The sequence below is a fragment of the Saccopteryx leptura genome, chromosome 11, assembly GCF_036850995.1.
Source record: "Saccopteryx leptura isolate mSacLep1 chromosome 11, mSacLep1_pri_phased_curated, whole genome shotgun sequence".
NCBI lineage: Eukaryota > Metazoa > Chordata > Mammalia > Chiroptera > Emballonuridae > Saccopteryx > Saccopteryx leptura.
In genome coordinates this window covers 69,996,995-70,023,578 of record NC_089513.1, presented here as the reverse complement: position 1 = coordinate 70,023,578, position 26,584 = coordinate 69,996,995, and the positions used below count along the sequence as shown (strand labels likewise).

The window sequence follows — 26,584 nt, the reverse complement described above, 5'->3', positions numbered from 1 at the left end:
CCGCAACCTGTTGTTTTGGGACAACACTCTTAACCAACTGACCTAACCAGCCAGGGCTCCGTGTGGCTACTTTCTTGGCCTGGCACCCAGTTCCAACCCATCCATCATCCTTTTGGCCCCACCTCCCCAAAGTCTCCCGAATCCAGTGACTTCCCCAACCCTTCCTTCTGCCGCCATCCTGGTTCACGCCGAGCCACGGCTTACCTGGACAGTTTGTCCCTTTGCTTCTCCCTGCTCAACACACCGGAGCCAAGAGCCTTTTGAAGAAATAAATCTGACTGTATATCACCTCTCGGCTCAGATTCCTCCAGCAGCTTCCCACGGTTCCCAGAACAAAACGCAAGCTCCTTCCATGACCTGGGCCCTGGGCCTTTCCTGCCTCATCTCACACCCTCTGCGCCGCTGACCGCTCTCCAACGGCTCCTCCATCCACCCCGTCTCTGGGCCTTGGGCCTGCTGTTGCCTCCGCCTGGAGCTGCCTGCCCCTGACCTTCCCAGGGCTCTGCCTCCCTCCTTTCCTTGTTCAGGTCTCCACTGAGATGGCACCTCCTGACCGAGGTCTCCTGAGCCCCCTGAGCTCCACCTTCCCTGCCATTCTCGAACTCTTTAACCTGCTTTTTTCTTCCAAGAACATCTATATTTCTCTTTCACTTTCTAAGGACAGTTTCACTGGATACACAATTCTAGGTTGTTGGGTTTTTTCCTTGAGACATTTCATTTCTCTTTCATCTTGCTGGCATGGTATCTGAAAAAAAAGCCTGATGTGATTTTTTTTAATTGATTGAATGATTTGAGAGAGAGAGAGAGGAGGGGAGAGAGAGAAAAGAACATTGATTTGTTGTTCCTCTTATTTATGCATTCGTTGGTTGATTCTTGTATGTACCCTGACCAGGGATTGAATCTGCAACCTTGGTGTACCAGGACCAAGCTCTAACCAGCTGAGCTACCTGGCCAGGGCTCCATGAGATTCTAATCCTTGTTGCTCTATAGGTAAAGTGTTTTTTTTTTCCTCTACTGCCTTTCAAGATTTGCTGTCTGTCTTGGTTTGCTGTAATTTGAAAGTGGTATGTCTAGGTATAGGTTTTTGGGTACTTAGCTGCTTGGTGTTCTCTGTTGGCATTGTATTGTATACTTATTTGTGCTTATTTGCTTATTTCTGTGTCCATCACACCTCTGTAACCACCTCCCAGATCTGGAACTGGTCCCTGACCAGTGCCCCAGACCTCCTGGTGTCACTTTCAGTCCGTGCCCCCGAAGTAACCCCAAGTTTAACCTTTGTCACTCATTGATATTGAGAAAGACTGTTTTTTATTCTCTTTATTATTTTTTTCAAGTGTTAAAGTACCTTTTGTCAGCTCTTTAATGTCCTTACTTGGTTAAAGGAAAAGTAAAAACATTAAATTATATTTTCATGGTCTGTTAATACTAAACTTGGGGGCCAGTGAGTTAGACACCCCCTCTTGCTCTACCTTACTCTGAAGGCTTTCCTGAGTCTCCCAGAGTGAAGGAGAGGTGGGCTTTTGGGGGACAATTCTGCATGTTCGTTACATGGTCAGGTCTGTGGCAGGCATATAAAACACCTGCTGGTGGGTGGATGGATGGATTGGTCTTCCGTGTAAACGATCCATTCTTGCCCCTGAAGAGAGACGCCTGCCTTTGTCTGGTGGAGGCTCCACAGTGCTGGTTGGTGAGGTCAAATGCCCAGGCTGCCAGACCAGTACTATGAACTATATACCACCTTTGGGAGACCCTGGCTGGACCCTCACGACCCCTGCCCCATACTCACACAGATGCTCACCCCCCCACCCCCCGTAACCCGCCTCCATCACCACCTTCCCCCTGCAGCCGGGCCTGGCTGCCTCAGAGCTTTCTCCCAGCGGGCCCAGCCCCTTCCCGCGCCAACTCGGGGCTTGCTGCCACTCTGGCGCCCTTCCCCTTCCTCCTGTCTGGGGTTGGGGGATAGTCAGAGTCCAGGGCTGAAGGCTTTCATCGGGGTGGGGGGGGGGAGGCAGGCAGTGTAGTGTCCTTCTGGATGGAGGCCAAGGGACACATCTGTACGACCTTGGGGGTGGAGACGTGGAGGGGGATCCTGAGACCCTGGGACTGGACGCTGCGTCCCCTCCCCGTTGCCCATGAAGCCAGGCTGGCCGCAAGCTCTAAGATTCTCCAGCTTCCTGGGGAAACCGGAGGGGCAGGACCAGGATGAAGACTCTGCCCTGCGTCACCAGAAGCCCCTCCGACCTACAGCTGTCTGCCTGCTCAGAACTCACCGGCTTCGCCGCCCCAGCCTCCCACTCCCGGGGCCCTTCCTCGAGTGTCAGCAGCAATTTCCTGGCAGGCCCGGTGACAGTAGCCTGAGCCAGCCCAGGGGAAACCCAATGCCGTGGTGTCAGCAGCGGGTGTCCCTCGGTGTCTGGGGAACGGGGCTGAGACTGCACAGAGCCGCGCTGCCCGAGGGGGTGGGAGGCAGCCGCGGGCCCGGCCCACCGCCGCCCTGTCCCTGCCGCTCTGCATCGCTGCGCGGAGGCCTTCGTGCATCCATGGACCCTGGCAAAGACACCTCTTTCTGGCAAAGACACCTCTTTCTTGCTTCCAGGAAAGGCTGGAAAAGTCACCCACACCTGGAGGCAGCGCCTGGGGTGACAGTGCCCTGCTGGACAGGCACAAGCTCCGACAGTCCCCTCGTGGTGTGAGGGCCCTGCCTCAGGGAGGGGCGGGGTGGCTGCGGCCCCTCCCTCCCTACTCCAGTCTGGCTCCAGCACTCAGGTGCATCTGTCGTAGGCCCCACCACTGGCCAGCTTGGCCTTGTCCTGGCTTCGCCTTGCTGCTGGGTCTGTGCAGGACGCTCACTCCATCTGCTAGGAGGACTCCCGCTCCCAGGGAGGACTGCGCCTCCCCTCCCCTCTGTGTCCCGCTCAGGTAAGGAGCGCTATTTCCCAAGAACTGGTCCTTGAGGCCGGAGACTGGTCATATTTTATTTAGTCTAATTGCCTCTTTTTTTTTTTTTTACAGGGACAGAGAGTCAGAGAGAGGGATAATAGGGACAGACAGACAGGAACGGAGAGAGATGAGAAGCATCAATCATCAGTTTTTCGTTGCGACACCTTAGTTGTTCATTGATTGCTTTCTCATATGTGCCTTGACCGCGGGGCTGCAGCAGACCGAGTAACCCCTTGCTCGAGCCAGCGACCTTGGGTCCAAGCTGGTGAGCCCTGCTCAAGCCAGATGAGCCCGTGCTCAAGCTGGCGACCTCGGGGTCTCGAACCTGGGTCCTTCCGCATCCCAGTTCGATGCTCTATCCACTGCGCCACCGCCTGGTCAGGCAGTCTAATTGCCTCTTAACAGGCTTGGATACAGTAGATACATAGGAATACATATATATATGTATATGCTAAATTTAAATGACTCAGTGGTACCGTAGGAACCGTGTCCCTGGATGATGCGTGCCCCCCCACCCCCCCGGCACAGGGCACAGGGCAGGGGCTGCTAAGTCAAGTTGTGCTGCATTGGGTTGGATCATCTTGACCTACAGGGATGGATGACCTGACTCACAGCGGAAGGGAGGCTCTGAGACTGGTCCCAGCGGTCAGGGGCTGGGGAGGTACATACATCCTGAGGCTTGGGACAGTGGGCAAGTGGCCATTTGTCTGGTTTGGGCTTATGTCCTGGCTGATGTCCAGTGAAGCTCTTTTTTCTTGGCCGGTAGACTTTGTGTGGATGTTACCAGAACTCCTCTCACAGGGCCGGCTGCGCCCGTGCGCCCCCTGCGTCCCCTGCGTCCCCCCTGAAATCTCCGGCCTCCTGCCCCATTGAGCCTTTGTCCCCTCAGCCAGACCCTCACACTTCCCGCGTTCCTCTGGGTTCTGCCTGTTTGGCTTAATGCTGGCGCCTGTCCCCTCTGGTGTTGGCTCATTTGGGCACACAGCTCAAGTCCAGACATCTCTGCTCCGTCTCTTCTGGGGCTGGATGGTGGAGACCGTCACTGACCCTCCCTCACCCCCCTCCCAACACCCCTCAATCCAAAGCCCGGGAGGAAGCCCCCACCCTGATGGCTCTCTGGGCTCCGGGGGCTCCCTCGGGCTCAGCCTCACTCCGGATGGGGACGGGGGCCGCTCTCAGGGAAGACCTTCCTCCTTCCCGTCCTCTCTGCGCTGCCCCCAGCCCCAGCCCTCACCCCCCAGGTCCTCTCCCGTATCTGCCCCGGGATCTGACCTGCAGATGCACTCGCCGCTCAGCGTGCTCCTGACCCTAGCATGGCAGTGCCGCCCGGCCGCCTGCCCCCGGGGCCGGCTCTGGCCTGCTCTCCTCCCCTTGAAAAGCCCCCATGTCTTGAAGCTGATTAAAACAAACATAGCTCATATTTTTGTTCTTAATCCAATTCTGCACTGGGCTGGGGTCGGGGAAGGAGGAGAGGATGACAGAAGCACATTCCTGGCTGTGCCAGGGGGGAGAGCCAGCCCAGGTACAGGCCGGGCCGAGAGGGCCCCATGGGCTGGGGAGTCCATGGGCCAAGTGTGGTGCTGCCTGACTATGGCGGCTGGGCCCCTCCCTGAGCAAGACTCGGCGGCTGCTCCCAGGGAGGGGGAAGGGCATGCTCTCCAGGGCCCTCCCAGCTGGGGGCCGGGGTTCCCAATAAAGGCCTTTATTCTCTATTCTGGAAACAAGACAGGATCCTCTTGTCTCAGCCGACCCCTTCCTGTGACATTGCATCTCAACACTTGGCCTTGGAGTTCCTCAGGACCCAGACCCAGATGTGCACTGTGGATGTCTCCTCCTCTCAGGCGAGGCTCAGGGCCCCGGAGAGCTCTGTTCCGGTCTGGGCCAGAGGCTCCCTTTCCTGATGAAGGGGCCGCCCCGCCCAGAGCATGGACGAGAGGGGACTTCAGCAGTGAGTGTACAGTCTGGAGGCCAGGTCCCTGGGTTTGAACTTTGCTCTGCTACTCGTGAATTTGTGGCACTGTGGCCAAAATATTTCATCTCTTTGCACCTCAGTTTCTTTTTAATTAAAAAAATTATTGATTGATTTTATTTTTTAAAAATTAATTTTAATGGCGTGACATCGATCAATCAGGGTACAGAGGTTTAGAGAAAACATCTTCAGGTTATTTTGACACTTGATTATGTTGTATACCCATCACCCAAAGTCAAATTGTCCTCCGTCACCTTCTATCTGGTTTTCTTTGTGCCCCTCCCCTCCCCCCACCCCTCCCTCTCTTTCCTCTAGAGAATAAGGGGAGAGAGAGACAGACAGACAGACAGACAGACAGAAACACCAATCTGCTCTGGAATGTGCCCTGACCAGAAATCAAACTGGCAACCTCTTGTGGTTCAGGATGATGGGCCAACCAACCAAGCCATCCGGCCGGGGCAGCACCTCGGTTTTACCATCTGTGAAATGAGCAGTAGATCCTACCTCAGAGGGTTGTTGTGAAGATGTGTGCGCTCAGGACACACTGAGCACAGTATCAGGCACTGTGCTGTGTGCTGTCCTGATTACACCTCCTGTTTGGTATACACTGTATTATATTCTGGCCTTCCGCTATATGCTGCGGCTATAGGAAGCCTTGATTATTCTTGTTATTGAAGGCAGGTGGAGGTGACCCTCGGGCCGTCGTCCACTAGCTGTGCAGTTCTAAGCCAGTCACACCTGTTCTCTGAGCCTCAGTATTTAGTGCCTGTGGAACGGGAGCAAACTCGGCTTCAGAGCGTGGTGCTGAGCTTTGACTGTAGGAATAAATGCTAAAGAGCCTAATGCTTGTACGTGGCGTTTATTGAATCTTCAATATTAATTAGGTGATTTCATTGTTAAGTGAAACCTGAAACAACAATCTCATTCAAGAGAGGAGGGAAGAAGATAGATCAAATAAGAAGGAAAAAGGAGGAGAAAGGAAAGGGAAGAACGAAATGGAAGGGTTTGGAGAACGGTTCCGGAAATGAGGCTGAAGAGTCTGGAAAGGGAAGCAGGGGAGGGAGAGGAAAAGCGGCCAAGGGAGGGGGGGGGAAAGATTAGAAAAAAAGAACTAGACAGAAGAGAGTCAAGAAGGGAGGGGCCGTGGAGAAGGGTGGGGAGGGGCCCCGGGAGAGGAACAGCGGGCAGACCCCAGGGAGGGCTTCTCCTGTGTGCCCAGAGAGCGGAGAGCGCTGGGGCCAGGCTGCCTTGCTGACTGAGGTCTCTGGACGGGAGGAGGCAGCAGCAGGCTGAGGTCCTGGCCGCCCCTTCCCCTCCAGCGCTGGGGCCAGGCTGCCTTGCTGACTGAGGTCTCTGGACAGGAGGAGGCAGCAGCAGGCTGAGGTCCTGGCCGCCCCTTCCCCTCCAGCGCTGGGGCCAGGCTGCCTTGCTGACTGAGGTCTCTGGACAGGAGGAGGCAGCAGCAGGCTGAGGTCCTGGCCACCCCTTCCCCTCCAGCGCTGGGCCCAGGCTGCCTTGCTGACTGAGGTCTCTGGACAGGAGGACGCAGCAGCAGGCTGAGGTCCTGGCCACCCCTTCCCCTCCAGCGCTGGGGCCAGGCTGCCTTGCTGACTGAGGTCTCTGGACAGGAGGAGGCAGCAGCAGGCTGAGGTCCTGGCCACCCCTTCCCCTCCAGCTGGCTTCTGGCAGCTCCCAGGCTAGGAGGCTGTCCCCCATCCCCACCCACCTAGAGCCAGGAGGTCCCTGGACCAGCTAGGATCGGAGGTCCCTCCGCAAGGCTACCCACCGGCCTGGGGAAGTTCTCGCTCTGCGTTGGCGAGGTACTTGATCATTCTTACCCCCAATCTTTAGAAGTCTTTCAGGTTCAAGATCTATTGTGTGAATTCTAGTGTGGACAGCTTGTCTACCTGGCCACCTCCAGCAAGGGCTGAATTCTCCCCAGGGCAAGACCCTTTCTCCCCTTCTGAGATGTTTGCTAAGCCCCCTTCCAGGACTGATCTGCTGGGTCTGTGGCTGCAAGTCAGTCAATTGATGAATAACAACTCTGTGAGAATAACAAGGTACTATGTGCCCCCCCTGCAGAGCAGGGGCCAGTCGGGGTGGCAGCCTCGCCTCCAAGGCTCAGTGCTCTCTCATCCTTCTTCCCTGCCCCGTGGTCACTGGGCTTGGGCTGTGACAACTCCTCACACCACAGCTAGAAACCAGGTCGCATCAGTAGGTCAGGGGGAAGGGGACTGGAAATGGCCCATAAAAGTCTCAGGCTCCTGTAAATGCAGCTTGGGCCTCTGAAAGGCCAGAGTACTTTTATGTGCTAGTTAAAGGGCCTTCCTGTTGTGTCGCCAGGATTTACAGGGAGGTGGGTGGGGGGACAGGGTGAGGTGAGGCCAAGTGCAGCCTCCACCTACGGGACAGTCCCCTGGGGCTTCGGGGAGCTTCCATAGTCCGGGCAGCCCAGGAGAAGGAAGGAAGGAAGGGGGTGCCTGCAACTTCTGGGCTCGCCCACTCCACTTACCAGGCCGGGGCTGTGAGGCTCTGCCCTGGTCCTTTGCGATCCTGAACCAGCTCCCTGGGGGGGGGGGGGTGACCAAAGCAGTGACATATTCCAGGCCAGCAGTGCCCACAGCCAAGGGGATGGAGCCCCTGAGAGGCAGAGCTCTCAACGGGCCAAGGTCCGGCTACCTGTGTGGTTTTTAAGCGTGTCGGGACTAGGACCGTCCCAGTGGCTTCCTCTGGAGACAGTGTCCCATGTCTAGTCTTGCTGATGCCCCAGGTGTGATCCCAACACCAGGGGTCATGGGGAGAGAGCCAGACGTCTGTCCCTCCTCAACTCCATGAGTTAGGAAGGCCCCCCCCATGAACCTGCCTCCACGGGGCCCCTGTGAGAACTTGATGTCCATGAATTTAAATGCATACCCCCCCCCCCATGACTGTGTTATTGAGTTTCCTTTTCTCTCTGGGAGAGCTGAGAAGGACCCTCCGTGACCCTGTGGGGGGAAAAGTGTCCCTCCCCGGTCTTCCATAGTATTCTGAGCTTACACCCTCACAGGGCCTGTCCACCTTTATTTTATTTTATTTATTTTGTATTTTTCTGAAGCTGGAAACGGGGAGAGACAGTCAGACAGACTCCCGCATGCGCCCGACCGGGATCCACCCGGCACGCCCACCAGGGGCGACGCTCTGCCCACCAGGGGGCGACGCTCTGCCCCTCTGGGGCGTCGCTCTGCGGCGACCAGAGCCACTCTAGCGCCTGAGGCAGAGGCCAAGGAGCCATCCCCAGCGCCCGGGCCATCTTTGCTCCAATGGAGCCTCGGCTGCGGGAGGGGAAGAGAGAGACAGAGAGGAAGGAGGGGGTGGGAGTGGAGAAGCAAATGGGCGCTTCTCCTATGTGCCCTGGCCGGGAATCGAACCCGGGTCCCCCGCACGCCAGGCCGACGCTCTACCGCTGAGCCAACCGGCCAGGGCCTGTCCACCTTTAAAGACCTGCCGCGGTCTCTCTCCCTCCAGACCGAGCTCGGTGCCTGTTGGCCAGAACTGAAGGGAAGAACCAGGGTGTCTGGCCACGCCTGGAGCCACGCATTACGTTGGTGACCCGCACACATCTCCCCTTTCTGTCCTCCCACTGCCTGCAAGGGAGATGCTACCCCCCCCCCCCCAGTTCACAGCTCAGAGCAAACTAGTCTCCTTTTTCAGACCCTTTCGAGAAGCTGTACGTGTGTTCTCCCCTATTATCCCCCCAAACCCCTCAGTTGGGGAACATCTACCCCTATTTGTATACGAGAAAACTGAGTCAAGATCGGGTGGCTTCGGGAAGGTCCGGGTGGCAGTGCCCATGCCAGGGTGGAGCTCTTTCCCTGCCCCTTTGTTTCGTCTGCGCTGTGGGTCTCTTCGTGCCAGGACACCAGGGCACTGGGCTGAAGCCCTGCCCCTCTGCTGAGGTGCTTTCTCAGCCTTTGTCTCTGTCTTCCTAACAGCCCGGCCCCTGGGCTGTAAGTGTCTTCTCCTGGGTTGCTCGGTCCTCAGTCCGTCGCTCCTGGAGGCGGAAGACAGAACACACTTGGGCTCCTCGGTTTGGGGCCTGGGGACCTGCACCCTGCGGGGGGACTTCTGCACTGACCTCGCCGTGATCCCAGGCCCCGGCCTGCTGGCCCAGGTGCCCACTGTGGCCTCAGGCCTCCGGCATTCTTTCCTGGCGCTGCAACTCCCCTCTGCTCCTCTGTGACCCTATTGAGTTTCCCCAGGTCTGGTCAACCAAACACTGCCATATGGGGGCGGGCTACATTTCCTGAATGTGTGTCAAAATATCAGAGCGGATGTGAAATAGATCAGACACGAATAAAAATAAACTTTTACGGTGTGACTGACTGGTCCCCTCCAGGGGAACCCGTGATTCACTCTTCATCTGGGGCCCAGAAACTTGGCTGGGGCCTTGGGGACCACTCCCCACACCCAACTCCCCACGGCTGTCTGGCCTCACTGCCTTGGGCTCGGTGCCAGCTCCTCTCCTGGAAGGCATTCTCCCCAGGGGTCCCTGGGCTTGGAAACCCCTCCAAAATAGAGCGGAAGTGCGCGAGTTACCCCCTGGACCCCCGCTTCCCGATGGGGTATCAGGACTCGCTCTCTTCGCCCCTCTCCCTCTGACAAGCTATGATCCTACCACCCAGGGTCCCCAGGCAGGGCCATTTGGTCATCTCTTCTCTTGGGCAAAACGTGATGGTTATATCTCAGTTGGCCTTTTCCCATAGTGTTTGTGAGGTGGACAAGAGAGCAGGGGTCTTTCTGTCCAGACACTGCCGCCCAAGTTCAACATGAAGGCTCGTCAAGGTCATATGTTGGTGGTCAAGGTCACCTTGCCCATCCCCCTGCTTCCGGCCAACAGGTTCAATCAAACAGGGCTTGTTCTCTTCCTTGCTGCACGTTTACAGGAAGCGGCGTCCCAGCCTTGAATCAGAAATGTCTCCGTAAATGTAGTCCTGAATCCTTCTGCACTGATACCTCCTTCCACCCGGCCCCCAGCCTGGTCCTTGCAGGGAAGTGGGGGGGGGGCAGGGTGTGAGAGGGAGCTTGAGGGGGTGCCGTGTGGCTTTGGACAGTTCGGGGGATGCTTGCACCAACCATTCTGTGGTCCCCGAAGAAGCTTGGAGAGAAGAGTCTATCTGTCAACTCCTGGAATCCCTGCCAGACCCCATTTGGGGGCCACTGGTCCCCGTCTGGCGAAGAACTCAGCCTGGTCTCATCGAAGGACTGGCCTTGGAGCCCTTGGCCAAAGGCCGGGCTGCCCTGTCGAAGGCCAGCCTTGGTATTTCTCCAGGGGCAACCAGGAACTGCTCTGGAATCGGTGTGGCAGCATCTTTCGAGTGGCCGTAGGCCTCTCCATCGAGACGTGGACGGAGACTCTCGTGGCTGTGGACTTGCGTGACCAGCAAGAGCAGGAGGTGCTCAGGGCGGGGCCCTGCGCGCACCTCCTCTGTCCTCACTTTCCATCCATCATGTTTGATCTTTCCTGCACGGTGGAGGGGTTCCTGCCACTCTGATGGATGACTCAGATCTTCAAAGGCATAGTCACCCCTGGAGGGAAGGGAGCATTCATCAAAGCCGTTCCCGGGGGGTACGCATCAATGTCAGGCCGGCCAGGATCCCCCTGGCCTTCAGCTGGGTCTCCATGGCTGCCAGCATTCCGCGCCACCTCGGAGAAGCCCCTGTGCTTCTCCGCTTAATCGGGCCTAGATGTGAATGAATCTGTTTTTCTTATTGTTTGCAACCAAGACAAGATTGTAGATTTTCCAGGAAGCAGTTTATAGGGGAAACGAGTGCTCGGGAACCAGAGGACACGTGGTGAGTCATAGAGCAGCAGTCCTCATGAGCCGCAATCGGCCCCTTACGGCTCATCTGGCCTGGCATGTCAGGCGGCCCCAGCCACCAGGGCCCCCACTGAGGAAGGCACTGTCGGGCTGGGCCCCAAAGGTCCCGCCCCCAGCTCTGACACTGTCTGAGCGGTGCCTCCCCGCCTCCTGGAGGACTTTCCTCAACCGGCCTGGAAGGAGGCTCACCACGGCCAGTCCCTCTGCCCTCCCCGGGGACACCGATGAGCTGGCAAAGGCTGGTTCTGCCTCAGCTTTCCCCAGAGCTTCTCAGGCCCGTCCCTTTTCCTAGGACTGAGGAAGCCAGCTTCTCCGCCTCTCACTGCCCCACCTGTCAAGTCCAAGTCCAGCCCCAGCACCCCCTCTTGTTCCTGCTTGACTTGCAGAGCGCAGTTCAGTGGCAACACCTGGCACAGGCTTAGTGAGTGCAGAATGTCTGTGGGTCTCAATCAGGGACATGTGAGTGGCAACCAGCCTTGTGCCCCGTGTGTCCCCTGGCTCTCGGTGCTCACTGCTGGTCCTGCCCCCAAGAGGAGCCCTTGTCTCGCTGAGTCCCAGCCCCTGAGGGTTATAATACCACTCCCACCGAAGTTCAGAGTACTCGCTTGTGTTTAAATGAACATCACAGTACGGAGGCTACCGCCTGAAGTGTTTTTTATCAGCTGGGATCACAGGGCTGAAATGCCCCTCACAGAGATGGGCCACAGCCACACTACAGGCAGTGAGGGAGGGAATACACCCTCAGATGTAGCGCTGGGCGGTCCTGGTGTTCCTGCTGCCCTGTGTGCATGCACGTGTGCACGCACGTGTGCACATACATGTGTGCCTGTGTGCAGATGTGCATGTGTGTGCGTGAGTGTGCATGAGTGCGTCTGTGTGCATGAGTGAGTGTGTGCGTGAGTGTGCGTGTGTGCGCCTAAGAGGGAGCGAGCCATGGTTGTGGACTGCTCTTTTGGGACTCCTGGGTGCACCCTGGGGGTTTAGGGCGTGGCGTGTTAAACTCAGTTTTGGCCTCGTGCAGAACTTCTCTGAAGGTGACTGGCCCCAGCCTGTTTCTTGCCCTGTCTCAGTCTCTCACCCCTACCCATCCGCCCCCCACCAAGTCCCACGTGCTTCCGCAAAGACTTCTGCATGCTGGGCCCTTGGCAGGTGCCCTGCTTGCCTCCTGCACCTGGATGGCTCCTCCTTGACCCACTCGGGGTCCCTTCGAGTGAAGCCTCTTTGACCTGGTCCCACCTCCTCTTGGGGTGGAGTTCCTTCCCCTCCGTGGTAAACTTTATGCATCGGCTAAAATGATGGCTATATGTATATGTGCCCCCCCCCACAGGGACGAGTCTTACTGTTCTCTCTTCCTGCCCCACAGCTGGCACCGTGCCCAGCTCAGGGTGGGCACCGATGTCTGTACCCGGAGCACAGCTGCCGGCAGCACAGGCCAAGAGGGCGGGCAGGCCATGACTGGCAGTCTGCTGGAGGCGGGGCTTGGGTCTGGATGAGACTCTGGGCCCATTCAGGTCCTGGGTGCCCAGGCCCCAAGGGGGCAGGAGTCCCTGGTGGCTTGGTTGGCCTCTGAGGCTGGAGCTGACCTGAGAAGTCACCAGTGACATCTAGTGGTCACAGCGAGACACAGCCCCATGAGCTTTTCTGGAAGGTGAGTCTGAGTCCCACGTGTCTCTGAGCCGGCTTCTGGGCTGCCCCGGCCAGTGCCTGACATTTGGGGGGTGCAGAACAGCAGTGCAGGGCAGGACCTGGGCCGCTGGGTGCCAGGACGAAGGCCTGCAGACATGCTGGGCCACCCACAGTCAGTGAGGACAAGGCTGAGATGGCTCCCGTAGCCTGTGGCACTTGCTGGCCTCCAGCTCCCGGTTCCGGCCCACTGGACCCGGGGGAGGCTTTGGGGTCCTCACTGGAGCAGCCACAGACCCACTTTGGTGCATCTGCCGAGACAGCCAGTGTCTTCCGGTGGACCGGTGGCAGGCAGTGGGCCTCATTTATCTACATAGTACCTACTGTGTGCCGGGCACTGCGGTGGGGTAGGGGCCACCTGAGGAGCCTGGGTCAGGCCTGACTGGACACATGCAGCCCTGAGAGGCCCCTCAAAGGGGCACGGGCCCTGGTGACAGCCACAAGGAGCGGCACAGGCAGAATGGGGTCTTGAAAAGCACGGTGATGGGCCTGCTGGCAGCCACGATTGGGGCTGTGTTTGGGGACTTGCTGGTGTCACCCTGCCTGTGCTAGTCAGTGGTCCCCATTCCCGGGTCTTGTAGAGTACGCGCACGCCACGGGTGCTCAGGAAACGCTGGTGAACTTGGGGCTGGCACGGGGTGGAGGTGGCAGGGGTGCTGGACCCGCAGCTCCAGGCTCTTAGCCCCTGTCGGCGAACAGCTGGCCGGATTCCTCGTTCTCTGCCTGAGCTGTCCCATGGACCATTTCCTGCCGATCAGAGAGGGGACGAAGACACCTTTCTCAGCAGAGAGGCGCACAGAGGCATTGCACTTTTCTTCCTGCCCCCCCCCCATCTTTTCTTTCCTGGCACAAATGTCCTTTCAGACCTTCCTCCTCTGCCCTGTGTGCTGCTTCTGCCTGGCCGCTCCCCTCCTCTCTCCTATCCTCCCCTCCTCCCCTCCCCTCCTCCCCTCCTCCCCTCTTATCCTCCCCTCCTCCCCTCCTCCCCTCCTCCCCTCTTACCCTCCCCTCCTCCCCTCTTCTCCTCCCCTCCTCCCCTCTTCTCCTCCCTTCCTCCCCTCCTCCCCTCCTCCCCTCCCCTCCTCCCCTCCTCCCCTCCTCCCCTCTTCTCCTCCCCTCCTCCCCTCTTCTCCTCCCTTCCTCCCCTCCTCCCCTCCTCCCCTCCCCTCCTCCCCTCCCCTCCTCCCCTCTTACCCTCCCCTCCTCCCCTCCTCTCCTCCCCTCCTCCCCTCTTCTCCTCCCCTCCTCCCCTCTTCTCCTCCCTTCCTCCCCTCCTCCCCTCCTCCCCTCCCCTCCTCCCCTCCTCCCCTCCTCCCCTCCTCCCCTCTTCTCCTCCCCTCCTCCCCTCTTCTCCTCCCTTCCTCCCCTCCTCCCCTCTTCTCCTCCCCTCCTCCCCTCTTATCCTCTTCTCCTCCCTTCCTCCCCTCCTCCCCTCCTCCCCTCCCCTCCTCCCCTCCTCCCCTCTTCTCCTCCCCTCCTCCCCTCTTCTCCTCTTCTCCTCCCCTCCTCCCCTCCTCCCCTCCTCCCCTCTTCTCCTCCCCTCCTCCCCTCTTCTTCTCCCCTCCTCCCCTCCTCTCCTCCCCTCCTCCCCTCCTCCCCTCCTCCCCTCTTCTCCTCCCCTCCTCCCCTCCTCCCCTCTTCTCCTCCCCTCCTCCCCTCCTCCCCTCTTCTCCTCCCCTCCTCCCCTCCTCTCCTCCCCTCCTCCCCTCTTCTCCTCCCCTCCTCCCCTCTTCTCCTCCCCTCCTCCCCTCCTCCCCTCTTCTCCTCCCCTCCCCTCTGCACCCTCCCCTTTTAAGCACCTCCTGGCCCAGCCCAGCCCTCCTGTTCTTCCTTCTCCTCCCCTCTTTCAGCCACTCCGGCCCTCGTCCCTCGGTCTGTCTTCTGGCTTTGTCTCCACCACTGTTTCTGTTTCTCCCCCAGCCTCACCTGGAAGGCCAGCCTACTGTCACTAAAGTGCAGTAACTTGCTAATGTTCTCGGGGAGTGAGGTGGGCAGAGGTACAGTGGGTTTATCTCAGGAGGCTTTCATGCAGCTCCAGGGGGTGGTCGGAGCCTCCCCGAAGCCCAGGCCCCTGCCGTCAACAGGTGTCTCTCCGTGGCTCTTCCCCATGCCGGCCAGGTCTGCACAGGGCTGCTCTGCCCTCACCTGTGCAAGCAGAGAGCTCACTCCGGCCTGGGGGAATCACACCTGGGGCACTCCTCCAGGTGCCACGGGGTCTTCCCGACACTTGGGAGTGACAGAGTTCACATTTACAAGTTTATACAAATATACACTGAAGGTCTTTATGAGGTAGACACCCTGCTAGGTCCTGAGGGCAAGACCTACGCCTTTGGGCCCTCACAGCTACCCTGCCAGGGAGGTTGGGCGGTGACCACACTCCCAGATAGACAGAGGAAGCTAATGAGACTCTCAGGGCAGGCTTGCTCAAGCCGGCCCCAGGCCGGCAGCTGGACCCCTGGCTTTGATCCTCTAAGAGTCCTGCCCTCCGTGTACCCACGTCCAGTCAGCCCCCAGGAGCATTGCCAAGGGCTGCAGGCGGCCCTGCCCCCAAGCACCCTCCATCCCGCCTGGCTCCCCTCTGCCGCAGACATTGTGCAGGTGTTGTGACGTCATTGCATTTGCAGTTGTTTGTGAGTAGGGGTTCGAGCCCACTGCCTTCCCACGTCCCTTTCCCTCACGTCACAAAGGCCACTCATTCCTGCTAATCTCCCTCCTGATTGTGACAATCACTGTCTGGTTGCATAGGCTGATTACACAATTACATTTTCTCGTGCTAATTCCATAATTAAGACTAGGGATAATAACAAAGGGAAAATTATGACAGTTCCAAGATCCAAATATGATCTGAGGGCCCGAGAAGGCGCCCCACTGTCCCCCTTAGGGAGGGCATTGCGAGCCCCAGCCATAGAGGAACGGCTGGGTGGTGACCATCTCTCTCAGCTTCCAGGGACATCCCTAATTCTGAAGCCTCTGTCCTCACAGCCCATTAGGGCTCTGGAACTCTAGCCCAGGGACCCTGATTTGGAAAAGTGTGACCCAACAGCTGAGGCCATCAAAGCCCCAGTCACAGGAGAAGCTTCCTGCAAGTGGCCATGGGCTTTGGATAGACGGAACCTGAATTGTGCTTCTGGAAGCCCAGGCCCGACAGCTTTTCCCCAGGGGCTGCCAGTGTCCTGGACAGACAAGTCTGAGGAGGAGAGGCCGGCTCTCAGCTGCCTCCATGCCCAGAGCTCTGGCTCCTGTCCCTTCCTCAGAAGTCCCCTAGCATGGGAGAAGGGCTGCCGGCCACTCTCCATGTCACCTTCCTTCTGTCTCCTTCAGATTACTCAAACCTCCGTCCTCCAGGAAGCCTTCCTGGATTAGCTCTGCTCCGGGCATTTCCCTTGGTATATCCTCAATCCTGTCCCTCCCACAGTTTGTCCACCACAGGGTCTCCACCTCCAGAGGCTGGGAGTTCCCACATGGCAGCAGGGAAACCTCATTCACCTTCTGCTTCATCGTGGAGTCACGGGGGGCCTCCCTATATACCGTGTGCACATTTGCAAATCCTATCTTCTTTCAAATGCACCAAGGCAGTTGGCTATTTAAAGAATACTAAAGAAGATCCTTTGGTAAAGACTGGGATCACTTTGATTTATTTTTAATGTACCTTTGGATTTTCATCTCTAGGGGAAAAGAGGAGGGGGTCTAAGGGAGGGCCTGCAGGCAGGGTTATATCTCTTTTTCAGCCTGCATCCTCCTGTATGGCTCAAATGTCTAAATTTAATCTTCTTCATTCAGTGGACATGTCTTTGAGGACTTCTGTGTGCTGGGCTCTGTGTGCTAGAGGCGGGGATACAAAGACAGATGACACCCACTCTCTGCCTCCTAGAGTCAGTGAGGGAGACAGACGCGTGCTGGGTGCATCCACACAGGGGTGTTCAAGGGGACCTATGGCTGTACAGAGAGGGGTGGGATTATCTATGTCTGGGCCTGGGAAAAGCTAGGAAGGCCTCCTGGAGGAAGCAGTTTTTAACCCGTGCTTCACGAAATGAGTTCGGAGAGTTCAAACGGGACAAGTAAGTAGAGGAAATGGCATGCGGGTGTGGCTGGCGTGAAGGCGGGGGGAAGCAGGGCCTGGCCAGGATGCCCTTGGAGGCCAGCCTGAGGAGCCGCTTCTGGCTGCCAAAGCAAGGAGGGTTAAAGTACATTGTGTTAACTCAGGAGTGACTCAACCTCACACTGACTTAGGAAAGCCCCTTTGGCGGTGGCAGGAATGGACCCACGGGGATGGGACTGGATGGAGGAGAAGAGCTAGGAGTTCCGAGCCACAGGGAGCAGTCTGTGGGCTTTGGATTTTGGAGACGTTTGGAGGAAGGAGGGAAGTGAGAAGAGGGCTTGTTTGGCAGGGGAGAGAGGAGCAGGGGAGGGGCGGGCAGCTGGACTGGGCAGCACACGGGGAGGTGAGAGAAAGGGCCGGTGTCAGGGAGCTCCTGATTCTAGAGCTTAGTTTCTCTGGTCTGGGGTTGGGTCACCCGCCAAGAGGGAGACCACGGTGGCAGGCGAGGGGGCGGGCAGCTGAGTTTGCGGTGTCTGCGGGTGTTTTCTTCCCCTGCCCCAGGCTGCGAGGCCAGAAGAGGGGAGGGGAGGCTGGAGCAGCTCTGGTGGCAGTGGGGGACGTCAGGGCTGGGTGCTGTGGACGGGCGAAGTCTGGAAGGTCCAAGGATGTTGGCGACAGACAGTTTCATTCGAGTGTAGTTCAGGCTGGAGGGAAAAGGAGAGGGGAGGGAAGAGGGATGGCAGAGAGGCGGTGCTGGAACACGGACAGCCGGGGCGAGGTGCGGGCACCCCTGGGAAATCGCCCCGCCGGCTGCAGGACGTCCGCGTGGCCTCCTGGTGCTCACTCACTTCTAAAACCTTCCTCACGAGCTTCCCTGTGTCCGACTCTCTAAAGGACTTGGCCTGGGAGACCGCCAACAGGTTGAACCGAAAACTGCTGATGCAACAGAAGGTGCTGACACAGTGGAGTCCCCAGCAGTGTCCCTGTCCTCATTCGCCTTGGACCCCTGGGGCCCTGGGGCCCCGAGGACACTGAGCAGGTGTTCCGGGAGGCAGCACACCGGAGCGTGGAAGACCCGAGCTGTGTCGCCTGCTTGCCCAGTGATTAAGCTGAGCCTCGTTGTCTGGCAAATGGAGATGATGGTATCTGCCTCGGAGGGGGTAAGGACCAAATGGGGCAATGTGCCCAAAGCAGGCGTTGTCGGTGGCCCAAGCCCTGTTCCCTCGGTGCCCATGTTCTGTAAAATGTGATGGCCTCTTGCTGCCGTCCTCTGCAAACCCCTGCCCGCAGGTTTCCCCTGGCCACAGGAGTGTGTTCTGCCCACCTGCCGACCACAGGTGCCGAGGAGACACAGGTTAGTCCCCCACTAACCAAAGGCAGGAGCCCACTGCCCTGCCTCCCTGCAGCGCCCACAGTGCCCACAAAGTCAGCCTGGCCATCAACACCTTCGAGGCCTCCACACCCCCTGCGGGTGCTTCCTGCGGTCACCTCCCAACTAAATCCGTGTCCTGGGTTTCGTCTCTGTCTGCTTCTGGGAAACCCAGTCCGGAAGAGCGTGTAAAGTGTGCGCTAGGCAGCTGGCTCCCTGGACAGTGAGCTCTAGGACAGAAAGCACGGGCTGTGGTACGCTCTCCCCTCGGGGGTGGCCCCGGTGGAGCGGGCACCCAGTACGCATGTGCAGAATGAATGAATCAGTGTGGCCGTGCTCCCTTCTCCCACTCATCCTCCGGGCCCTCCCATACCGGATCCTGCCTCCTTCCTCACCATCCTCTGCCTCCTTTCCAGAACCCCCTTTTTCCTCCTTCTCCCTTCCTTTCCCCCTCTCACTGAGGAAGGATGCTCTGTGCCTAAAATGCCCCTCTAACAATCCCTGAAGTTCAGAGCCCTCCTGTGGCATTGTGACATCACTGTGCCCTAGCCAATGGCTACGCTCCTGGGCTTGGCCTTTGGCCTTCTGGGACCACCGCCCTCCATTGAAAGGGAGAAGCCACCCTCTCCTGCAGGCCCCTGAGCCCCCAGGGTGGCCTACAGAGCATGGGTCCCTCCTGATCCCGCTCTCCGGCAGATGTTCCTCACGGTCAAGCTGCTCCTGGGCCGGAGATGCAGCGTGAAGGTGTCCGGGCAGGACAGCGTGGCCACACTCAAGCAGCTGGTATCGGAGCGGCTGCAGGTGCCCGCGGGGCAGCAGCACCTGCTCTTCCGTGGCCAGCTTCTGGCTGACGACAAGCGTCTCTCCGACTACTGCATCGGGCCCGATGCCTCCATCCACGTCATCATGCAGCCCCTGGACAAGGCCGCGCCCAAGGAGGCCCTCCGGCCCCAGCCCCTGTGGCACCAGCTGGACCGGGTTCTCGCCAAACACTTTGGGCCCCAGGACGCCAAGGCAGTGCTGCGGCTGCTGAGGCAGGAGCACGAGGCACGCCTGCAGAGGATCGGCCCGGGCCACCTGGAGCAGCTGGCGCGGGACCTCCTAGCCGAGGAGCCACCAGCGGGGCTTGTAGGGGAGAGGGAGCCCGAGGCTGTGGCCTCAGTGTCCAGAGACAAGGAGGAAAAGGAGGAGGAAGGGGAGGAGGCAGGGAAGGAGGAAGAGAAGGAGGAAGAGAAGGAAGAAGAAAAGGAGGAAGAGAAGAAGAAAGAGGAAGAGAAGGTGGAAGAAAAGGAGGAAGAGAAGGAGAAAGAGGAGGAAGAGGAGGAGGAAGAGGAGGAGAGAGAGAAGGAGGAAGAGGAGGAAGAAGAGAAGGAGGAAGAGGAGGAGAGAGAGAAGGAGGAAGAGGAGGAGGAAGAGAAGGAGGAAGAGGAGAAAGAGGAGGAAGAAGCTGTTTAGTAAACCGACCCTCTTACTCATACGCATGCTCAAATTTGCCAGCCTGTTGTCCCTGCTGACTCTCCACTCCGTTCCCACAGATGCCGGATGCCGGTGCATCGTTACCCCTTTTGAAACCTCGAAGCCGCTGGAGGGATTTTGGACCCCTCTGTCCCCTCTTGAACTTGTGCTTCCCTCTCTGAGACGTGGATGCTTCCACCCCATCCCCATCCCCACGGGAAGCCCGGAAGGGTGGTCAAAGTCTGCCTCCTCCTCACAGGCTGGGCGCCCCCTCTTGGGCTAGGCAGTTTGCCGAGCAGGTCCAGCACCCTCTTAGCACCCTGCTAGCCCTGGGGCTGTGTCACTGGCAAGGGGGATGAGCCTGTTATCTTTACAGAAGGGGAAACTAATAGCTCATTTCCCAGGAAATCTGTGAACAATAAAAATAAGTGGGCCATTTTATTTCTTTTGCTGAGAGAAGCTACTAGCAGGAGAGGTGGGAGGAGACTTTATTTTCTCTCTAGTTAATGGGAGTGTCAGGACTGGCTGAGAGCCACCAGCCACCTCCACTGCTTCTGTCCCTAGCGCTACAGGGGAGGAGGACTCCAGTCTCAAACTAGGAAGAAGGAAGGTTGTTCTGTCCTTCTGTGCCTTGGCTACCTCCCACCACCGACCCTGGCCTTCTAGTGACCCCCCACCCCTGTCTCTCCCCACAAGAGCTGAGCGCAGGAGAGCCGCTGTAGCACTCGGAACTGAGGAACTTGGCACCTCTCCCAAAGATAGTTTTACTCAATGCTGCATTTCCCTGTGGGGTGACAGGCTTTGCCCCCAACAGGATGAAGTTGGAGGTGGGGGTATGTTGGGATGCTGGAGGCAGAGCCGCCTGTCATGCTCCAGCAGGGGGTTCGAATCCCACTTTGTGCAGTGAACCCCAGCTCTGGGCTGCCTGCCGTGGAGCGGCCTCTGTGCCCAGATCTACCGTGTGTGTGTGTGTGTGTGTGTGTGTGTGTGGTGTGTGTGTGTGTTTAATTTATTTATTTATTTGGAGAAAGAGAGAGCGCACTAGAGAGAAACATCAATTTGTTGTCCACTTATTTATGCATTGGCTGATTCCTGTATGTGCCCTGACAGGGGATCGAACCCGCTACCTTGGCATATGGGGTTGATGCTCTAACGAACCAATTGAGCTATCCGGCCAGGGCAGATCCACCTTGTTGTTTTTTTTGTTTTTAATTTATTCATTTTAGAGAGGAGAGGAAGAGAGAGAGAGAGAGAGAGAGAGAGAAGAGAGAGAAAGGAGAGAGAGAGAGAGAGAGAGAGGAGGGGGGAGGAGCAGGAAGCATCAACTCCCATATGTGCCTTGACCAGGCAAGCCCAGGTTTCGAACCGGCGACCTCAGCATTTCCAGGTCGATGCTTTATCCACTGCGCCACCACAGGTCAGGCAGTTCCACCTTGTTTTTAAGGTGAACTAAAGCCTGTGTCGGCAAACTGGCTGGGCGGAAGGCACCCTGCTCCCTTTCCTGCTGTCACCGTTTGAGAGACGGTAGGAGTGAGGATGACACCGTTTAAACTGCAGCCCACAGCACCTCTCTCCCGCCGGGAAAGGACACCCGGGTCCCTACAAGAACCACTTGCTCAAGGAGGAAGCATCTCGGGACAGCCACCAAGCGCACCCAGGCTTCCAGCTGCAGGTTCCTGTCCACAGAGCAATCTCGCTTCTCCTGGCTCCGCCTGGATCACCAGAAGGCTAACGCCCTTGGTCCTCTGGTTCTGGGCAAAATCATCTTTCTGGGTCACGTGCTATTTTTTATTCTTTAATTTTTAAAAGTTACTGATTGGTTTTAGAAAGACAAAGAGAGGAAGGGGGAAGAGAGAGCGTGTAAAAGAGAGAGCGAGTGAGAGAGAAGCATTCATTTGTTATTCCACTTAATTGTGCATTCTCTGGTTGCTTCCTATATTTGACCTGACCAGGATCGAACCCACAATCTTGGTGTTTTGGGTCAACACTCTAACTGACTGAGCTAACTGGACAGGGCTCATGAGCTATTTCAGAAATCCTTTATTCTTCCGTCAATGAATGTGGATGGTAGTCCTAATCCGTGCCAGGGATTTAAATTAGATGGACTGGGAACGGTTTCTCTGGTGAATGATCATTAGAAGTGCGCCCCCTGCTGCCCCTGGCTGCGTGGTGCAGCTGAGGGGCTGGGGAAGCCCTTACTGTCCTGCCCCATGATGTGTTGTTACCTAGCGATGTCACTTTTGCCCATAGTCCTGAGTGATGCAGCTGGGAACTGATCGTCAGGATAAGAATTCTTGCAGATTTTGGAGAAAGGAGGAAGTTTAAAATGTTCCAGGGACTCCAGAGAGCCATAGGTCCTTCCCACATTCAGAATAAGAGACTCTCACAAAGGCCCGGACGCTAGGAGGTCTGTCCATCATAGCAGGTGGTGATTGTGTCATATATTTTGTATGTTTGAATGAAATCATTGATAATAAGTCAACTGAAGTGTTAGGTCCAGGCCAGGAGCTGTGGGAGCGCAGATGGGAAGTGGTCTCTGCAATCGAGTCTCAGGGAGGCTTCAGGGAGGAGGTGACGTTTGAACCAGTGAAGGATGGGAAAGAGGGGACGTTGAAGGGCCCTTGAAGGACTTTTCTTGACACTGAGAAGTTCACGTGTCACACCTGGAGAACTGTTGCTTGGCTCAGCACACCCAGGCTCTAAGCTTCATGGGGGCCTCATGACACCCGGAGACACACATGGACACAAAGACACACCCCAAGTGCATAGCCGTAGACACCCCCAGCCCCTCACACCCACAGAGTGGCGTCTGCAGTGGCAGAGCCAGGTCTGCCAATGGGAATGTTAGGCTCCACTCCGCTTGCAGTGTCTGGGTCCAGACACTGCCTTTCGGGGGTTCAGGCTGCTGGAGCCCCGCTGACCCGCCTAGCCCAGGCAATTCACCCAGAAGGTCCCACACGGCGCGTTCAAGGCAGAAAGGAAGGCTGCAGGGCCAAGCCCAGCAACCTCAAGGGCTGCAGAGCCAAGCCTAGCAACCTCAAGGGCTGCAGGAACTTCGGGGCCCTGGACTGACTTTGCTGTGTTGAGGTGATGCCTCATGTCGTCGGGACAGGGTGTCTAAGGACATGTAGGGTCATGGAAAGAGACACATGGTACACACATTTGTGTACTGGGTGGCCGTTGGGCTTTCAAGGGTGTCTGTATGTGCAGTTAGCCCACATCTGTCGGAGGACAGAGATCCCCTCTCTGTGTGAACTCTTTAAGGTGGCATGCTGGCCTTCCGGGCCCCTGTCCCAGCCTGGGGCATCTACCTGTGCTCTGTGCTGGGCCTGGGTGGCTGCCAGCCTGTGGCAGGGGAGTGATTGAGGGCCAGCTGTCCTGGGGTGGGGTCCTGCGCCACCAGCTGTCGCTCATGGACACAGCTGAAGCGAGAACAGCTGCAGAGCCTGGGCCCGATGCCCTCTGGAGCAGATGGTGCTCCCACCGGCTGCCTTGTCCTCTCCTCCCCTCCTGGGTCACTTTTCTCCTCTTCCCGTCTTTTCTGCTTTTCTTCCTGTACCTCTCCTCTACCCTTCCCCTCCTGTCCTCTCTGACCGCGTCTGGGGCCGGGCGAGTTGGCTGCGTTGCATGAACACCTTTCAGCTCTTCCCCTCTCTGTACCTATGTCCCCCTCCACCCAGCCCTGCCCCTCCCTTCCCCTCTCTTTCATTCCTTTCGTTAGTAGCTGTTAGTAGCTGCCCCTGTATGAACACCACCAACTCTTCCCCAGACTCACGCAGTGGGCGGGTGTGGAGAGGAGGGACCCAGATCCCACTCCTTCGGGTGTGTCCCCAGCTCACCCCACCTGCCACGGGTGCAATGCTGATCCTTAAGTGCCTCCACCCAGCCCAGGGCTCAGGTACAATGCAAAATGGCCTCATTGCACACATGCACTTTTCTACTGATATAAACATCAGAACTGACCAGGCCCAGAGACAGGGCCCAGACACCTGCACACACAGGGTCGCCACAGCAGCCTCGCTCACAGATGGACGTGCTGCCGGCAAGGTGGGACCGGCCAGGCAGGGTCGGCCGTGAGCCGCCGCTCACAGCGCCTTGGGTGCTGGGTCCCTGTTCTTCCTGTCCCAGCTCTGCCCAGGCCAGCACCCCTCATTCTCCTGGCTCAGGTCCTGCAGTCCTCCTGGCTCCTGGGGTCGGGGGGCTACCAGCTTGGCTAGCTCAGGGCTGTAAATCCCCCTCTGGAGAGGACTGTAACCTGAGGAGCCAGCAGGAAGCCCGAGCCCCAGGATGGCTCCTACCTACCCGCCCTGCGGCCCGCCGACAGCGTTTCCCAGCTTGGTGATTTAAGGGCTCCCTGGCAGCCTTTAACAGCTCCTTCTGCCCTCGTGGAAGGGTGATAAATCTGAGGTAACTACTGTCTGCTGGCCAGCGGTTAAACCTGTCACAGCCCGCTGCAGGGGGACCGGGACGGCCTTGTCAGCCAGCTGCCCTTGGAGAAGTCCCAGGGCATCCGAGCCTGGGACACTATTTATGAGCCAGAGACCCCAGGATCAAAGCCTCCGTCCATCAGAGAGAGCAGGGGGAGGCCCTCGGAGATGCTCGCTGGGCCTTCCTCACATCCCAACAACCGCCAGCCACTGCTGCTGCTTAAACTTGACTGCTGGTGACTGGAGGAAGTCCCGCGCTCTCAGGCTCCACCAGCCCCTCCCATTTTGTTTCCCTGATCAACGCCAAGTGCACCTCCCCCCTGACACACACATGCACGCACGCATGCATGCACGTGCACTAGAACAGGGACCCTGGGGGGAGGAGGCTTTGGGGACAGAGCTGGGGTAACAGACAGGGCTCCAGCACGTGTGTGTCAGGTGCCTCTGCTGGGCCAGGCACACGTTCTGGGGACAGGGACCAGGGGCGGGTCATCAGACCCTCCCCTGTCCTCACTGAGTTCAAGACCACGGTGGGGTTATGGCAGGGTGAGGGCCAGTGCTGGACCTTGGGGGGCTGCGGGTTGGGGGTGGCTTCCTGGCCGGCCCTGGTTGTCCTGAGCAGTACTCAGGCTCAGGACTCAGGAGAGAAGTTGAGGCTCCGCTCGGGTAGCTGCTCCGGGCCTGTAGGGAGAGGAGGGTGGAGTGTCCTCTGGCACCAGCAGGAACCCCGCTGGCACTGGCGGTCCCCAGGGAACTGTGTTTGGTTAGATTCCATGAACGACGGGAGCCAAGCCCTCTTCCCGGCTGGGCTGGGCCAAGCCCTGATGGCCGCAGAGATGACCAAGGCACCTCTCTGCCCCATGAGCTCTGCAGTAGGAGACAGACATGGCTGTGATGCCCTAAGGCATGGTGTGAGGAGACCTGTCTGTAGACAAGCTCAGAGGAGAGAGCAGTTTACTGTGGCGAGGTCATGGTGTGGGGGGTGGGTTGGGGGGATCCAGACGGTAGACAACATTGGAGCTGGGGTTACAAAGAGGATGGAGGGTCAGGTCAGACACAGCGACACGAAACTGTGTAGAAGGTAAGAATCTCAATCTCCAAGGGGTGAGATTAATCACATTTTATTTATTTATTTAGAGAGAGACAGACAGACAGGAAGGGAGAAAGCTGAGAAGCATCAAATCATAGTTGTGACACTTTAGTTGTTCCTTGATTGCTTCTTATATGAGCCTTGACCAGGCAGCTCCAGCTGAGCCAGTGACCCCTTGCTCAAGCCAGCGACCATGGAGTCGTGTCTATGACCCCACGCTCAAGCCAGTGACCCTACACTCAAGCTGGTGAGCCTGAGCTCAGGGCAGATGTGCTGTCACTCAAGCCGGCGATCTTGAGGTTCTGAACCCGGGTCCTCAGCATCCCAGGCCGGCGCTCTATCCAGTGCGCCACTGCCTGGTCAGGCTCTTTATTTTTTAAAACAGCTTAAGTTCTCTCTTTATTACTACAGAGTGGTGAAAATTTAACGTTGGTCACTTGGGAGGAAACCCCCATCCCTTTCCCTGGCCCTGCTTTACTTCTTGGGAGCTTATGGAGAGCCAAGAAGTGGGGGGTGGGAGATCGGGGCTGGAGGGTGGGGGTAGGTGGGTTGTGGGGTGTCGCTAGGGCAAGAACGGGCGGAGATATCTGCCTTTGACATCACTGGCAGGGAAGGCCCTGCTGGTCAGAAAACCCCAACCATGGCTGGCCCTCATGGCCTGGGGGTCCTCTGTCCCCTTCACACCAGTCTGAGGGGGACACTTGGATGTCTGAGAGTGGCAGGAAGTCTGGTCTCTGAGAACCACATGCCCAGAGGATTCAGGGGCCCTCTGTGACACGGACAGCCTGTGGGCACCAGGCCACCCCACAACTCAAGACCTCAGTTTCTCCTGTACTACAGAGACAACTCTTAAGTACTTGTGGGGGTGAGTGGTGGAGGAAACTAGACCGGAAAGCAGGCTCCCAGGAGACAAGGACGTCACAGCTCAGTGCCCAGCGGGGACCTGGAGCCCACATGGAGGCAGGGTCCCTGGCTCTCTGGGCCTTCTGGGTGTAGTTTAAGGTCAGGTCCCCACCACACTGTGGCTTAGCCGGAGACGCTCCGGGCAGGGGTGAGGGCGGGGCGGGCAGGGGTGAGGGCGGGGCAGCAACCTTGGCCCGCCCCCTTGAGCCCTCCTGCCCCTCTGGTCTCACGGCACTGGCTGCTCTGGAATGGGGGCGTTGCAGGTGCCCTGGCCCATGAATGGGGCGTCGGTGACCCTGAGACCCTGAGACAGGCATCCTAGAGGCTCACAGCGGCCAGCCCCCGACGGTTTGGAGACTCGGGTTTACGCCTCATTCCCACTCTCTGGCGGGAGAGCGACTCATTTTTCATGGTGCCGCGTGACTTTCTAGGCTGTATTTTCAGCCTCGGTTTGACGTCAGTCTCTCGCTTGGTCCTCAGGGACTGGCTTTGTACATTTCCAGGCCATCAGGGCTGGAGCCTCCGCATCCCCTTGGGCCTCTCCTGTCATCTTCCTGCCACCTCTGGCGGCAGTCTGGGCAGCAGGGGGCGGGGCTGCCTGAAAGGGGGATGAGTGTGGAAGGAAGGGAGCGGTGGGGGCGGCCACCTGGAGAGAAGAGAGGACATCTCTTCCGAGGAGGTGGGCTGTCCTGTTTGTGAGTGTGGGGGTGGGTGGGGGTGGGAGGAGCCAGGCGGGTTGAGCCTGGAGGCCACAGGCTGTCTCTGGGCTGCTCCTCTGCAGACAGTCCCTGGACCAGGCTCTGTATGCGTGTGGGGGGGGGGGGGGAGGGGGGAGGGCTAGGAGGGAGGGA

At 58.2% G+C, this 26,584-nt stretch overlaps 1 protein-coding gene across 1 annotated transcript; it reads left to right on the top strand.

Annotated features, from left to right (window-relative positions):
- The first annotated feature begins 18,554 nt into the window (after positions 1-18,554).
- Positions 18,555-22,385, top strand: UBL4B (ubiquitin like 4B). Its single transcript, XM_066352310.1, has 2 exons — positions 18,555-19,061; positions 22,215-22,385. The coding sequence occupies exons 1-2, from the start codon at positions 18,555-18,557 to the stop codon at positions 22,383-22,385; spliced, it is 678 nt and encodes a 225-aa protein (XP_066208407.1).
- Positions 22,386-26,584: the final 4,199 nt, after the last annotated feature.

What these genes read in the sequence shown, in the direction of transcription:
- UBL4B (XM_066352310.1), top strand. Translation starts at nt 18,555, where the DNA reads ATGTTCCTCACGGTCAAGCTGCTCCTGGGCCGGAGATGCAGCGTGAAG. An exon ending in AGGAGGAGGAAGGGGAGGAG is followed by an intron (nt 19,062 to 22,214) that starts GCAGGGAAGGAG and finishes TCGGGGGTTCAG; the next exon opens with GCTGCTGGAGCCCCGCTGAC.